Raw genomic sequence first — 16,300 nt, forward strand, 5'->3', positions numbered from 1 at the left:
GCCACCAGGAGGCGCTGCGTGTGCGGGGGGAGGCGAAGGGGCTGCAAAGCGGTGACGCGAGGTTCGCGCGCCGCCCCGCGGTGTGACGCGGCGCTGGGGCGGCGCTGTAGCCAGCATGGCGGAGGTGGCGGCCGCTCCCGCTGCGCCCGCGACCCGCAGCCCCCGGCGCTGAGCCGGAGCCGCGCCGAGGTCGGCGGCCGGGCCCGCCTTTATTCCCCTTCCCTTTCTCCCTACCCCTTACCTTCTCCTACTCCCGCCATGGCCGAACCGGCGGCCGCGGGTATCTCCTCGTTGCCTCGCGAGGTCCGCGAGCAGCTGGCCGAGCTGGAGCTGGAGCTCTCGGAAGGTGAGCAGCGCCGGGAGCCGCACCGCCCCGCCCCGCCCTCGGGGCGCCGCGACCCGACCTCGGGGCCGGGGGGCTCCTTGTGGGAGGGCTGAGGAGCGGGAGCCGGAGGAGGGCCGGGCCCTGAAGGGGTCCTTTACGTGTGTGGGGGAAGACAAGGGAGAAGTGTGTGAGGAGGAGGAGGGCTGGGAGTAGCTCTGTGTGCGGAGAAAAATAGCTGGGGGTCCTAGGGGGGATGGGGGTCATCTTTGTGCGGGGAAAAAAAGGGGAGCGGGGAGAAGGGGAGCCTTGTAAGGAAACGGGGGGCTGTGCGGGCCTCTCTCCTTCCTTGGCCTCAATTCGGCGCCGTGCGGGCCGTGGATGTGGGGTGGGAGGGACTGACAGCAGTGCGGGGGCTCGAAGGGCCCTGGGGTAAAAAGCAGCGTGCAGCCGGATGCGCTTTCAGCCTCAGTTCTTTTCCGTAGCTGTTATCAGGGCGACGCGCGCACTTTTTGCTGAGAACAAAACCTACCGAGTTTGTTTCCCGTTCTGCACGGCCGTCTTTGTTTCCTGGTGCTCACGGTGCTGCAGAGCTCTGGGTGTGCATTGCCAGGAGCCCATCGGCGCTCAGCTCGGTGCCACAGCAATGCCTTATCGGGAGAGACCTCACAGGTGCATTAATCCCCCCCATCGTTAACAAATTGACGATAAATGGAACTGCGAACGTCTTTGTGCTGTCACTTTGTCCCAGAATGTACAGAACGTAAAGGAGACTGTTTACAGCTGTAAAGATTTGAATTCCTTCTCCGAGCTTCCCGTGTTGGTAGGCAGTGCTCAGTGTATTGCCGGATGGAAAGGCAGTGGTAGTGCTTTTCAACACTGGCTGTTTGTAGTTGGGCTTAGTGCTGCCTGTTGGCTTTTGTGAGTGTGTGTGTGTGATTTTTTTTTATCCAAATTTTTCCAGATAATGCTTTCTGTAAACATTTAACGAAGGCGATAACCCTAGCTGGTGTTTGGCTTGGGGTAGTGCACGCTAACAAAGAACTGGAGAACATCCTCTTCACTCACTAGAAATAAAATGAGAAGTAATTGTTGGGCTTTGGAAGAATTTGCTGAACGTTTTTAAACGTTTGCTTCTATTTTCTGCAAATTGTTCCATGTGATACTGAAAGACTTTTATTTTGAGCCGCTGGCATGCAGCACTGCGAGCCGTGCTTGTTAAGGTCCTTTTGGTAGAAGGGTCAGCTGTGACATCACGCTAATCTTTACAAAGCTCCTAACAGCTTCAACTTCCATGCTTTGGAGCGAAGTTTCCTGTGTTATGTAATTCTGTGAACACTAAATCCATTACTGCTTCATGAATTTCATACCCCGGTGTTTTAATGTGCGCATGACGGGTTTCTGTGTGCCAGTCTCTTTTCCTATCAGAAGGCCTCGAGTGCAGCTGATGGTGTTTGGCCCTGAGATAACCGAGGAGACCTGTGAGGTAGTGGGGGGTCAGTGGGGTGATGCCATTTAAAGCACGCCCCGGTTTGAGACTTCAGCATAAGGACTTGAAGGTGAAAGCGTGCATTGTGAACTGGGTAGAACTACGGAGCTGTTTATAGTAAACAACATTGAATGGAAGGGTTTTATTAAAAATGGCAGCGGTGCTTGCTGTGTGACTGATTAGTTCTCGCTCAGGTAAGAGCACTTGATCCTTCCCCCCTCCTAACTGCAGCTTCATTTTCTCAGATCGGCTCTTGTGTGCTCCGTGAATGTTTCAGTTGGGGTTTCTATGCCTCTCTTTGGGAATGGGAGAGGACCTGCGGGGACCCAAATTCAGCACCCCTAACACAGGGGCTGGGAGATGGCTGTGCCTCGATGGGTGCTCGCACACGGGGAGTGCTGAGCAGCAGTGTGAAGGAGGGCTGCCCTGCAGGTGAGCTGGGAGCACAAATGCTGTGGGCTTCGTGTGCGGCTGTGTCCCCACTCACCTTCATGGCTTGCGGAATCTGTAACGGTATGGGGGAAAGAGAGTATTAAAATCATATCTGATGCTGTGCTTGTGGAAGGTGCTGCAAATAGAATGCGGAGTGGAACAGAAGGGTTGGGTTAGTGTATGCTTAAAGTAGAAATCATCGTTTGCAATGATCTGCTGTGAGACTTTCTTGGAAGTAACAGCAGTGCCATTCCTGAGGAGCTTGAAGTGTTCCAGCAGCATAGTGGGACGTGTTGCAGGAAGCAGTAATTCTTTTTCCGTTAACCAAAATTGTTTTCGTTTATTTCTTTCAGTCTTTTGTTGCATGTCCTTATTTGGCCTCAGTGATTGATTTGCATTTAATTCGTTTATTTCTAAATGAGCTGAGGTAGGAGGTCAGTGTCTCCTATAATGTGTTATATCCAAACCTCGAACAGCACATTTTACAGAGAGATTCTTTACAGAAGGGATCAGTGTCATTGCCTCTAATGAGAATGATTAACTACATGTAAGCAATGAATTAAGTCATGGAGCTACATGGAACCTGGAACCTACTGATTACTCATGCTTTCCTTCTTTTCTTACTTCAGTTTCTTTTTCTTTCTCGTGCTTTTTTTTCATCTGTCAGTAACACCCACATTATGCATCAGTAATGATGGGAAGGGCTGGCTGTGTGCTTGCATCTGCTGCTGCTTGATGAGGAGAAGCAGGGATAGGAACTTTAAAGTGCCCAAACTGTTGGTGAGGCTCAAAGAAATGAACGGTTTCACATTTCTGAGTGCAGGAGCTCAGTTTTACACCTCTGGGGCTGTGTGTGATGGTGGCTGTGGGTGCTGCCTAACAGCTTTGCTCTCAGAGCTCGGTGAGCACCTGAGATCCTCCATGTCCAGTCTGAGATGTCGGCCCAGCAGCAGCACTCAGCATGGAGGTGTCCGGGCACTCTGGTGCTTCGGGGACAGTTCTTAAGCATCTCTTCTCATATTAACCTCATTGCAGCTGTGTTAACAGTGCTAAAAACTCTGGTATTGCTGGATTCATAGGTTCTAATTAAGCACATTCTGTACATTTGTGTTACGCACTGCGTGGTCTGAGGTGGCTGCGCAGTGAAGTCTGTGCCCTTGCTGCAGTGTGGGTGGTGGTGGCACTGGAGCTGCTGCGCTGGAAGTAGGACAGCTTAGTGCTCTCCTGGAGGGCTGGTTTGGCTGCTGGCTTTTGTTTGACTGCAACTTCTGTCTGTTTTTAAGCAGTAAAGGGATGTGAGCGGAGTGAACTTCAGCTCGTGACATCTGTGAAAGTATGAGGTAAGGGGAGGGGGGAAACCCCGCCTAGTAATAAGGAGGAATTCCTGTGATTGCAGTTCAGGCTCTGAGCACGATTTGCCCTTTCTGGGTTATGTGACAGCGTTATCATATCACCGCTCTTGCTTCATGTACAGAAGGAGGTGGTTTCTGTTGACTTTTCTGGTTAAACATCCATTTGGCTGTCTGGTTTGTGACTCGTGTGGGTGTTTCTGTGAATGGCTCCGCGCACCTGTGTTTGTTCCTTCTCTGCTGATTGTCTCTTAGCGGGGAAGTGAGGCAGAAGGAAGCATGTGTAAGGACTTCCAGAAGCAGAAGGGATGGTGGCTGGTGTGGAAAACGTGGTATCAGCAGAACAGCTGAAACCCGGGGCTGAAAGCCAGCCAAATAGGATAGAACCTTATTGGAAGAAAACATGTTGACTCAAACAATTGGGTCGAGTCTTTGTTTTGTTTGGCTTGAGAGATTCCTGAGGAATCCTGGTGTTTTTCTCTTCCCTCAAAAGCTGTGCTTTTCACTTTTCATTCTTAGATTGCCAGGCACCCATCAAAGTAGGTGAGGATCTTTTTAATAGATGGAGTAGATGAATTATAGAATCTGAGTAGATTAGGGAAGAACCAAAGAAAGTAATTGGCGGAGGAAGGTCTGCTTACATGGAGTTTGCTGAGTGGGCAGAGAGGTTTCACTTCAGTTTTCTCCCTATTGTTTAGAAGGGAGCTGTGACTATAGCAGAGAAAAGGCTGAAGGGAGCTTATGAGTGCAAGCAAGTCAGATCTGATTGTCTTGTAGCTAACAAGACTCACAGGTGGTTTTTGTGCTTTTATGCAGCATTGCAGCCGCAAGTCCTGCATTAGGCAAAACTGGTAATGGGAAAGCTTTTATGTTGCTTCTTTAATTTACCTGCAGGACTGACAGCAGATGGGTACCAAATCTGCTGAGAAATCTGTGTATGGCTTTGGCACAGCCTCTCCGTATGCAGCCAACAAAGGTACAGTTCCGAGGCAGTGCTTTGAAATGCAGAAAAATCCTTTTGGAGCACATCATGAAGAGCTGTTCACACAAATTCAGAGGTGCTCATCCCTGCCTCATGTGGCTCTGCCAAGATCCCGATAAGAGCCTTCATTTCTAACGATATTGTATTAAGCTTTACGGCAGGGAAAGAAGTGGTGTGAGCGTGATAGCCAGAAGGAAATACAGCTCACGTCATCGTCAGCAGAGGAGCAGGGTGGCAGAATTGTCCCCAGTCCATGAAACAGAAGGTCCATGAGGACATCACATTTATACCATGCAGATGGTCAAAGCAGAGTGCTGCGTGATGAATGGTTTGGAGAAAGTGAAACGCTATGGTTGTGACCGGGAACAGGTTATAATGTGCAAGAGAAGTATTTGGAGCATCCAGGTTAGTATAACAAAGAGCAACTAGGAGAGTTTAAGCATGTGCATCTGGTTGCGTTGTCGCTCCTATTCTTAGGAAATGAGGTGTGGGTTTGGGGCTATTTTTAAAAGCTGCAGCTCTGACCCTTTGCCTTGGGGAGAGGAGGAAATTAAAGGCTTTAAAGGCACTCCTCCACCTCCTCCCTTGCTTCTCTGAAGCCTTGCTGGAGTTACAACCAGTTTTCCTCAGCTAGGCGGAGGGGACATCTGGTAGCAATGATTCCTGTGTTGCCTTTATGCTGCTTGCTCTTAGTAGTGGTGCTATTTGCAGTTTCAGTTGGATGCTTAGGCTGGAAGTGTTGATCGGAGCTGTTAGCCTGACAGAGCTGCAGTAAAGCTCTCTCTGGTGTTTTCTTGTGGTGTCGTAGAGCTTCAGCTTCCTATTTTAAATTCTGTAGCATGAAACATTAAGGGCTAGATGTGATGGATGGCAGCAGAGCTGTGTGCAGCCGGGTTGCAGGTCTGGCAGGCGTGCATCTGCCTGGAAAGCACTTGGAACTCCATGGAGAGGTGGGCGTGCAAAGGACCCCGTGTGTTTGTAGTTCATTGGTGCTGTGTCAGAAGGGGTGATGGGTTCCTTCCGGATTCCCTCTCTCTAATTAGTTTTTGTCATGAAGCTTTCTATTCATTGGATTTATCATGTTTATTCAGTGGCAAGTTTCTGAAGCCAAAGAGTGAACTAATGGTGAGACATCCCAGAGGTGCAAGCAGAAGCAGAATACTTTCCTGTTTTGATTTGCCTCAAATATAATGTCCAGATAATTTCTTCACATGGTTTTCTTGAAGCTGCTTGCCTCGAAGTTACAAGAGGCATTTCCTGATCTCAGTGCTCTGCTCAGCTCCTTTTGGGACGCTGTTGAGTGGTGGAACTGAAGCATTCTTCTGTTAACGTTGGTTCAATCCAGTGTTCTTCTTAGACCTTATGAAGTTGGGGAGAGTCATCAGGGTGCCTCATTCTATTAATTAGAATGGAAGATTGTTAAATTTGCACCACGTGTGAGGGAAATGGTGATTTATGGCTAACGGCTGCTGTGCGGGCGGCCGCCTTCCATCTGCTACACAAATTTTCCCATTACATTTTGATGACGAGTCTTGGGCAAAGCCTCACACCTGTATTCCTCACTCTGAGTAACGCTCTCCACTGCTGCTTTTTCCTCTTGCCTGCATTATTTTCTTGAGCAAAACACCCGTTTCTGTCAGCATGCACTTTTTTCCTTCAAACTTCAAAGCTGAATGTGTCTGCAGCACACCTCAGTGTGCACACAGGTTATGTTTGTACCAAAGACAGTCGATGGAAGAGTGCCTTGTGCTTTAGGCTCTAGGCTCTAGAATGAACACCTTGTTTTATTTAGCGTAACTTCTGAGAGCAAAGAAAAGGCTTGCTTGAAGTTTTAGAACTTTTCTGCCAACATCAACTTTTTCTAATTCTTCTGAGCTTGAGAAGTGCTGATACGAACTGTGTGAATTCCTTGGGGGTGGGAGCCTACGGTGCCTGCAGGGCACGCGCTGCGTTTGGGAGCCTGGGATGTGAGTTACTGCTGCAGTGATCAGCAGCTGAGCCGCTCAGAGTTGTTCCCCAGCAGTCAGACAACCTGCGTCCAGCAGCTCCGTGTCCCTGGGGAGCAGCAGCAACCAAGAGAGTTGCATCCCAGCCTGATAAAATTAGGTCTTCTGTAATCTCTCTCAGGGCAGCCGGATGGCTGGTTGCCTTCAAAAACATATGTTTGAATGCAGGAGTAATGCATTCCATTTCGGATGGCTGTAGCCGTGGGAGCTGGGTGACTTAGTGGATAAAGTGCTCCCATTTTGCCTCTGGGATCAGGACTGATGTCAGACATCAGGTCTAAAGTGCAGCACTGGAAAAGGATTGTTTGGGATGCTTTTCCTCTCCTTTGCCACTGTACCTTAGTCATAAAGGATGTGGAGAACAAAATCATCCTGCTGTTGGAAATGAAGCACGTATTGCAAAGAGGACTTAGCTACAATCTAGAAATACACACATTCATTCTGCATTAAGAGTATGTACTTTGGAATAGCAGTGCTTTTGTTCCTCTCATGTAAGTCTATAACACATTTCTCTCTGAGCAGCAAAGGGGAAAGAAGTGTTGGCTGTGCCTCGTCCCTGCGCCTCCTGGCAGCTCCTGCACTGAGGGAAGGCAGCGCTGCCATTGCAGCCATGCAGCTCTAATGCAGGCGCTGCTGGGAATTGATGGATCCCATCGTACTCCACTGTCTGTTGCTGAATTTCATTAAAGGAAATGTTTTTCTGCTATGAATTTTCCCTGTGCTCAGTAGCTGCAGTGCCAGGAGGATGGCTGGTGCTGTACAGATGGCAGCAAGCTGTGGCTCCAGGTTCCTGGGAAAGATAGGGTTGGGTGAGGCTGTGTTAAGGAAACTTTTGTGTTGCTGCTGTCTCACCTGTGCTACCTTCAGTGCATCAGCTTTTCATTTAGAGTGCTGACTGATGTTTGTAATGAGGAACCTTTTCAAATGTGAAGCACCTTTTCTGGAAATTCTGTAACCTCCTGGCTGAGAACAGTGATGAATGCACATATGTCACTGTGGGGTTCCTGATAACAGTGCTTTCCTTGCCCCCCCGTCGTCACGTCTTCATCGTCACCTTTCCCTGTAATTACCCACTGGGAGCTGTACGTGCTTCTGGAAGCAGCGATCACACAGATATGCTGCCCAGCCAAAAAAAACCCTGGGGGAGAGGAAGAGGCTTTGAAGTTTTCTGGTCACTTTCTAGAAAGAGCGATGAGCAAAGCGGAATGGTTGTAGAGGTCACTCTTTGCTTTTCTGAGAAGGTGAGATGTGTCCCTTAGAGCTCCATGCTGAGCAGCTGAGCTCCTGCCACGCCATGCACCATCAGTGGGCAGGAGCAGGGAGCAGCAGCGCTCCTCCCAGGAGCTGGCAGTGACACGGCACATTCCAGGCACTGCTTATTCACCCTGTGCTGGAGAGAGCAGCATCAGGTGATCGGAGATAAGAGTGCCTCGATCCTCCCTGCTTCTGGTGGAGGAATAAACAGAGCTTCCATCTTCCATTTGTGCCTTTGGATGGAGAGGGCTGCTGCTGGGAGAATTGCTTCAGCGGGTTCCTTCCTGTGTGTGCTGTGCAGTGCCCTCACCCCACAGCCACATCTCCCTCTGGCAGCAGGATTGGATCCCATTTCATCGTGTTCCCTTCTCTGCCACCAACAGCCCACAGTCTCAGCTGTGTGCTTTGTGGAGCTATGAGCTGCAGGGGATAATTGATTAAGCTTTTAAGAATGTGTGTTTCCTCTTCTAAAAAGAGGAAGTTGAGCCATTTACTTCATTCATGTGTGCAGCGAAATGTTGGTTGTAAACCAAATTTATGAATTATTTTCGTAAGGTTATTAAAATTTAACTGGCAATCCTGAAGAAGACACTGGACAGCACAAAGTGAAGGTGTGGTGTTAGCAAAAAGGGGCTCTCAAAGCGCTCATGTCAGTGGTTTGGGTTTTTTTTCAGACTGAGACCTGTGTTTATTCTTAGGACAGAAACTTTAAGTGATCCCTTGTGGATTAAAAAAAAAAAAAAAAGGCAAACAATTCTTATTGTAATTAGAATAAAAACCTCCACGCTTACACAATGTGGGATTGAAAATCGCTCCGGTGAAAAGGGGGAAGTGTTGTTTTCAGTTTGCAGGCAGGAAGCCCGGATGCACAGAGCAGAGCTCAGCAGCAGAGCAGAGCTCAGCCCCAGCTTTGTGCAGCCGGCTGCCTGATGGCTGGCCAGGGAAGAGCTGGAAAGATGCAGCCTGGTAAGAGCTGTGTGTCTGCACAGAGTGTCCCTCTGCACTCAGGTAATGTCAAATTTAGTGCTGGCCATGGTGGTGGTTTGGGCTGAGCTGACTGGTACAGTCTGTATCTGTGGAATTGCCCCTCTCTGCTTTAAGTTCTTGAATCCCTCTTGAAAGTTTCCCGAATGAAAAAAAGTATGTATTTATATCCTGATTTTGTAGGAGAAAAGTCAATAATTGAGTCCAAAAGCAGGAGAATCGCGGGTGAAGAAAAAGCAAATGAGTCAGATATAAATAATCCTATTATGTCTTGGCTGCTGCCACACCTAGAAACCTTGAACAAACACTGCTGTTCTGCCTGGCCATTCCTGTGTTTGATACACTTTACTTGTTAAGTCCTGTTTAAAATTGCAGCATCTAAAAATGGCGTAAGGCTGCTCACCAGGAGTGTGAAATACTTAAGAAAGTTGCTTTGGTCACTTTGAGCACAGACAGAGATGGCTGAGCACAGCAAGTTCGCTGTCGTTGTTCCCCCAAATCGGGAAGATCCAGAATCTCAGAAGTGCTCTGTTGCTGTCGAGGGCTCTCAGAGCAGTTCTTCTATTGTTGTAGGCCTTTGGAAAGAAAAAAACACCAGCAGCAAACAGGAAGATGTAATTCCCCTTTGGCTTTTGTGTATCCAAAGGTTATTCCCTGTGTGGAGTCTCAGTAAAGCGCTTTTGGTACATCTCGTGGGAGCATGGGAGGTGTAAAGAGAGATGTTTGGATCTAGCAGAGTCATATTTGATGTATTGTGGTTACTGCCATGTGTCTTCCAAAGTGATTACTGACTTAATAGCTCATATCCTTCGAGCTTCCATAGTGGATAAGTTGATTTTAAAGAAATATGAATGAAAATTAAGAAAGCTGAACCCTTTCTCCTCAGCTCACATTCTGATCCTACTGTTGCAGCTCCTTCCAGGGCCCAAAGCCCTGTCTGCCAAGGGTGGCTGTCACCACTTCCGGGGCTTTTTAGGAGAGGTTAGGGTTGGGTTGTTGGTTCTTGTCCAGACATGTACTGCTCACATTGTTCTTTTGTACTGACTGCTGTCCTCTGGGTTTGTAAGGGGCTGTGAAACATCCAACAGCCCAAAGGAGTTGTCCAGATTTGTCCAATATGTGCTTACCTGCAGTAATCTTTGTCAGTTTATCAGTGCTGCACTGTGATAGCTCATGATATTCAGCCCAGGTATTTCCCTGGAGTGAAAAGGTAATTTCTTGTTTTAAACTTGAGGAAGAAAGCCACATGGAAACAAAGGTTCGTGTCCTGACAGCTCTTCAGGGCTTTGGTCACAGGGGCTCCCTCTTCTCCAGTGACAGAGGCAATGCTTTTCTTTCCATGTTCTATGGACTGAAATGGATGCAGCAAAGGCTTGGGGGAGGGGAGTAGCAAGTAAAGCAGAGGCTGGTGATCAGAATGTGCTGAAGGAGCAGAAATCATGGAATCATAGAATGGCATGGGTTGGGAGAGACCTCAGACTCCAGCTCCAACCACCAGTCGGCTTCCAACTAGGAATCTGTGGAACTGCTTCAAACAATCCCTTCCAAATAATGGAAGCATTCCAGTGCCACGCAAGATGCCATAGCTTGGCCTGTTCTCTTAGGAGAATTATTGTATTTCTATTCTTTTCCTTAACACCCCAGAACAGCTTCCTGTGAACTGTAAAATGGTGTGAAAGGGACGCAGACATCGCGCAGCACTGCAGGCTGTGCTCCTCTTCCAACCAGGACAGAAATATTTGGGCAGGAGGATAAAAGCGAAGGCTTGGCATGGGGAACTGGGGAAGGAGTAAGTAGTCTGCTGTTCGAAGTGAGTTTGGCTGCAGGTTATGGCAGCAGCTCGGGGTGTGCTTGCTGTTTTGCACCGCTCTTACCATGGGGTGATGGCCTCGGTCGTGTGGGTCCAGCCACGGGAGCTGACAGCCTTAAAAAATGAGTAGTATTCCTTTTGAATATTTGACATAGGAGAGAACAGCCTGCAGAGCAGTCCAAGAGAGAAGAACGAAAGGAACTAGTGAAACAGAGAGATTTGGGCAACGTAAGACTGCTTTTTCTGCAGTTCTGCTTTCGAGAACAGCTATTTTAGAGTAGCTTCCATTTTCTGTGGGTGAAGTGTGATGAAAAGTCTCCAAAAGTTATTGTTGCATTGGGGCAAGCCTGCAGTTGTTGGGTTGTTTCCATGTTTTGAAGGGATTGTTTGAAGCTGTTTCATGGAATCCCAGCTGAAAGGTAGATTTCTGCTCCTTCAGCACATTCTGCCCCAAGCAATTGCAGACAGCATCTCTCTCCTTGACTCACTAAACCAGTTGATGCTTGAGCTTTGAACATACCGTCTGCTGTTTAAGTGTTACATGCTGTTAGATACGCAAACGAAAGGGACTGTGCTGGTTGTTCCAGGGAGTTAGCTCATGGAGGGGAAAAGCTGACTTGGGTTTCCTGTGATATCCTTTACCTCTGATTGTCTCAATTCAGAGCCGTCCTGCGTTTTATCTGTGGATGGAGGCATATGTGAAAAGGAAGAAGGCAGCTAGGCCAGGGCAGCTTGCCCATTGCTTAAAGCCTTTGTTAGAGACCAAAGGAAACCTGCTCCCATTTAGGCACTAGTACAGCCCCAGGGGCTTTCTTGGCCTCATATGTAAAGAAGATGAAGGCAGCCGCATGGAAATGATTGCACACTTTTGCATGCCAGTCTACATTAGCTTTTTGGACCCTGGTTGTTGTTTGAATGCTAGGATCTCGTGTTTAATTCTCCGAGTTTTCACCCAGTGGGTCTGTTAGTGCAGCACTGAACCCTTCTGATGAAACTGAGCCGTGAGGGAAGGATCTTCTGAGCAAAAGCACTGGCAGAACTGGTCTGCTATTGAACTGCCCTGAGCCTGGCTGCGATTGTGTCCTGGTCACAGGGATGGGGATGCCTGCAGTGGGCAGGGCTGCTGTGTGCCTCTGATGGCTGCTTTCTCCTGGTGATAAATTCCTACTTCTTCATTTGCTATGTCCTTAAAAAAAAAAAGAAGGGGGAAAGAGAGAGATAAAAACTCCGCTCTCAAAATAAACTTCAATTTTAAGCAGTGAAACTAAGCAAATTAGAAAGGGACACACTTTGAAATCCGCATTGCTCCGCTGTTTCCCTTTTCTCTGCGTGGAAGGAAGGTTTTAGTGTCATGTGTAGCTGTTCCAGCAGTCACATCGCATCACTGCTCCGCTGCACTGCAGGAGCTGAGGTTGGCTCCTGCAAGCTGCGTTTCTAGGCTGACTCTTCTCCCTTTTCAAGCTTTCAGCATGAAGTATTCAGTGGTATCTGCTCACAGAACAGTCGGTACGGGCGGCGTGCCGCAGGGAGCTGCAGTGAAGGTATCATGTTGTGAGCACAGCCTCTGTCTGTGGTCACTGAGTGTGACCTCCAGCTCCAGGAGTTGTGTTGCATCGTCCTGTGCAGAATTAGGGCAACAGGGAATTTCTGGGCAGAGTGTCTGAAGTACTGCTGTCTGCAAGGGCTTTTTTTGGGTACTGCAGATTGGCTGAGACAGCCGGCATGGTGTTTGGTGGGAGCATCTAAGGCAAGGAACTGATTTTGTTTGTGTTTTATCTGCTGTACTGGTTTGTGCTTCTAGAATGCCAAATACTTAAGAAAAAAATATCCTCTTGCGTAAGGCATAATGAAGGGAAGTGATTGCTTTATTTCCCAAATATCATTATTTTTCTTTTACAGATTTTACTTATATAAACTTATGGAGCCAGCAGGCCGGTCTTACTGAACAAATTGGAGGGCAGCAATCCAAAACTGTTCCAAATGCCTGTTGTCTACGTTCCTCCTTTTTCAGAGGTTTTGCTTCGTTGCAGACTTTCTCCTTGGACCTCAGTTTCTTTCCAGGCAGATTGTCTTGCCTTAAATTCCTGCTGTCAGCACGGCCTCAGCCCTTCCCGCTCCCACCTCCAAACTGTGGAATAGTCAGTGGTGCTTCAGACTGCTATTAAAACAGCCATTATGTTTGCAGTTGAAAGCAAGGCCTGCTGCAAATGTAGTGTTTTATCAAAAAGGTACAAGTGTCTTCCTGTTAACATTATTACATTGACAGACCGGTTTGATAAACATTTTAGTGCTCTTTGAAATGGCTGATACCTGGTGATTACGGCTCCATTAGGTGTAGTAAGAGATGGTTAATGCAAGTACTTTTTATGTTGTCATCAATTGCAGAAAAACTAAAGTGCAAGTGTTAGATTCTGATCTCTTCGAGCGTAAGGCTGGGAGTGAACATGAGAAGTGGTGGAGGATCTCCCCAAGCTGCTGCTCAGAATTGTGCAGAGTAGGCTGGAAAGGGATAATGAGTCACACTGGAACACGGACACTGGGGTGAATTGTTTGCCAGTGCAGCAGGGCCGCAATTGGGATGGTCCTCAGATGGGCAGACTGCAGTGCTGTCTAAAACTGCCAGGTCTGAGAATGGGGACGGCTCCCGCAGTTACGAAGTTAGAGGGAGAGGCCTGGAAAGTCCCTGCCTTTCAGCCAGCCAGAGTAGAGGTGGAATTGGGCCACGGCCATCAGATAACCGTGCCAAGGTCGTGCTGTGGAGCTGAACCAGCAGCTTTGCCAAACATCTGCAGTTTTGCCCTGTGTACCCGCGTGCAGTTCTACCTTCCATCAGGTGTTTTTAAATGGGGATCAGAGACCTCTGTGTCCTTGCTAAGATAAGAATTGCAGAGGGTGTTAAATTAGACTTGCTTTTTTCTGGCACTAAACTTAATTTAGTCCAGTTTCTTTTGTTTGTTTGCTTTCTAGACATCTCAGGGTTGTATGTTCTTAAATATCTTTATACCCCTACCTAGAGAGTTAGCCCTGCAGGCTTTCTTCCTGTGAAAATTGGAGCTCACACTTCGAGGTTTCAGTTTTAGATGAGTAACTTGGAGGGCTTACACGTTTCACATAGTAAGAAAACCAGGCTAATACTGTTAGAATGAAAGCTAGTGGTAAACAAAGGGTTCTGTTCAATACTTAAAGTGGTGCTTCTGACTTAAGGGAGATTGGCTGTTGCTGAGGGAAACTGCACAATCACCCTGCATTAAATTTGTTGCAGAATGAAAAATTAAAATACAGTGTGTCATTAAAATGAAGTAATTGATGTCATCACTCCATTAGATTTTTTGGGAGCTTTTGGCGAGTTGCTCCAGGTTGCTATTAACACCTGATCAGCCCGCATCCTTAAAGCAGAGGGAACAGGAGAGAGCTCCCTGTGTAGCTGAAAGACACAAAGGAGCATCTCAAGGAAATGCCCAACGAGCAAAAACCAGCAAAAACCAGCCGGGGCAGCAGGGCTGCCAGAGGAGCTCTTCATGGAAATGTCTTTCCTGAGGTTAGTGAGACCAAGTCAAAGCAACAGTTTGAAATCAAGCTGAATCCATTTCTTTTAATGCATTTCCCTCTTGAGGTGCGTGGCTTGGAGATGACTGAATGTGATTAAGCATCAAAAGTGGAATTTGGGAGGGAAGGGTTCTAACTTTATCTTCAACATGGCAAACAGACCCATAAGGTCAACCCGGTACTGATAACCGTTCAGCTCTGCTTTTCATTAACTGACATAACAATTAGCTGCTGTTAGTCCTCAGTGCGCTGCTTAGTGCTTTGTCAGGCAGCTCTCAGTTATCAACATGTACAGCTGTAGCTTGTTTTTTTGGTGTTTTGTTTTTTTTTTAGTGCATAATCCCATCTAGCATGTTTTAAATAAAATTTGGGAAAAAAGAAGTGCATCCCTGTTTGCAAGAAACCTTTCATCTCTAGCTCTGGGCTCTGCAGAACTGGAGTGGTGAGGAGCCTTGTGTTTTTGTGCTGCTTCATCCCTTTCAGAATATTAATATTTAATTTAAGGCTTTTTAAAGCTTTTAGCAGATTTAGGCTTTCTTCCCTGTGGTGGTTGTATGTGAGGACGACTTGAGAGAGCGCTCTGATGAACTTACAATATGGAATGTGGTTTTATTCATTTCGATTTATGACTTGAAAAAAAGTTGCAAGAAGTTTGTCCTGTTCTGTAAGTAGCTCTGCCATAAGCAGCCACAGAACAGATCCGGCACTTCTCCCTTCCCTGCAGCTCGAGCCCAGCCAAGCAGGTACTGCTCACATCCCAGCCATAACTCCTCCTTGCCATGAGGGCTGATCTGCAATGGCTCTGCAAGAGAAAACCACAGGTGAGCAACAGTCCCTGTGCAGTGTGGTGCCTTCCCAGCAGCTCTGCATTCAAATTGAGCCTGCATTGCTTTCATGAAAGCAGGCTGTGTTGGGTGACAAGGAAGCACTTGGCTTTTGCTGAGATGCACTTATTTACACATTTTTTACCCAGCATTTTAATGATACATTTTGCTTGTGGACAGACTGAACCTTGTTAGCACAAATACACTATGACATTTCTACCTGTTCTTAGAGATTGACTTTTGTCTTTCAAATTCAAGATATTTTCTTCACACGAGGAGCACAGGATGTGAGAGCAGGGCTCGTTCGGGTTGGTTTCCTTTCGGGGCAGGAGACGATTTGTCCTGGGAAACACATGGAAGCAGTTTAGAGATTGATCTTTATTATTTTTCCCCACTCTTTGCAGCTACCTGTGGTACAGAAGCTCGTGGTGGTTTTTGCATCGTGCTCATTAAGTTCTTCATCAGAGCTGCAGAGGGCTTTGTGCATTAGAGCTGACAGCACCCAGAGCCATGACTGAGCCCCACTCTGAGCATCCTGCGATCTGCTGCTGGTGGTTCAGGCTGCAAACAACGAAGGGAAAGCAGTCAGCATTCTGGTTTCTGCAGAGCACGCTTTTGTTTACCAGCTCATGTTTCTTCCCAGTTGGCTGGATCAGTGGATCTGTTGTTCAAAGTATTTGTTTATAGCTAGCGCTGTCCTTTGATTCTTTAACACCGAATTTACTAACAGGAGCTTTAATTTACCTACCAAAAGCTGTGTCATTTCCAGGAGAATGTGTTTGTTTTTCTTCCCATTTTATTACAAATAAATCTCAATGAGTGTATTTCCACTGTATCAAATATCTGGCCTTCGTGGGAAGAGGGTGCAGGAGCATCAGAGCAGTTTGGAGAGCAGTTGTGTTGAGGTGTTTGCTTATCCAGCCAAGCAGTGTTGCCTTTCTGCTGTGATGCGCTGGGTGCCAGGTGTAAAACACGCTTCCCTTTCCATTGATATTCAGCTCCTGTGTGTAGTTCAAGGCCGACTCATTAATATTACAAGTGTCATATATATTGTGCTGGGGCCGGTCCCTGTTTTTTGCAGTCCCCTAAAGTGGAGGCCGTGCGGTTGGAAGCTGCCCAATTTGCTCTTTGCTCGGTGAGATGATTGCGTGCTGGTGAGTCTCGTGGTGATAGCTTTGCTCCTCCAGCAGGAAGGTCGTGGATCCTCCCCAGTGCTGCTGTGAGAAGCATCCCTTCCCGAGAGGAGCTGAGTGCTGCCAGTCCTGAGTGACTCTGCCTTCCGAGGAACTCTGGTGGCGTAGG

At 47.6% G+C, this 16,300-nt stretch overlaps 1 protein-coding gene across 3 annotated transcripts in view; it reads left to right on the top strand.

The window, feature by feature from the left end:
• Window positions 1-117: 117 nt before the first annotated feature.
• The window catches only part of DIP2B (disco interacting protein 2 homolog B), a 60,687-nt gene continuing 44,504 nt past the window's right edge, over window positions 118-16,300 (top strand). For 2 of the 3 annotated variants that reach the window (XM_052705250.1, XM_052705253.1), the window contains exon 1: window positions 119-346. In XM_052705250.1, the coding sequence (XP_052561210.1) occupies window positions 259-346 (88 nt within the window). In that variant the 5' untranslated portion in view covers window positions 119-258. Of the gene's footprint in view, window positions 347-16,300 lie in introns of all 3 variants that reach the window. The other variant, XM_052705251.1, reaches the window with a different exon arrangement.

Source organism: Tympanuchus pallidicinctus, unplaced genomic scaffold (assembly GCF_026119805.1).
Source record: "Tympanuchus pallidicinctus isolate F22 unplaced genomic scaffold, pur_lepc_1.0 scaffold53, whole genome shotgun sequence".
NCBI lineage: Eukaryota > Metazoa > Chordata > Aves > Galliformes > Phasianidae > Tympanuchus > Tympanuchus pallidicinctus.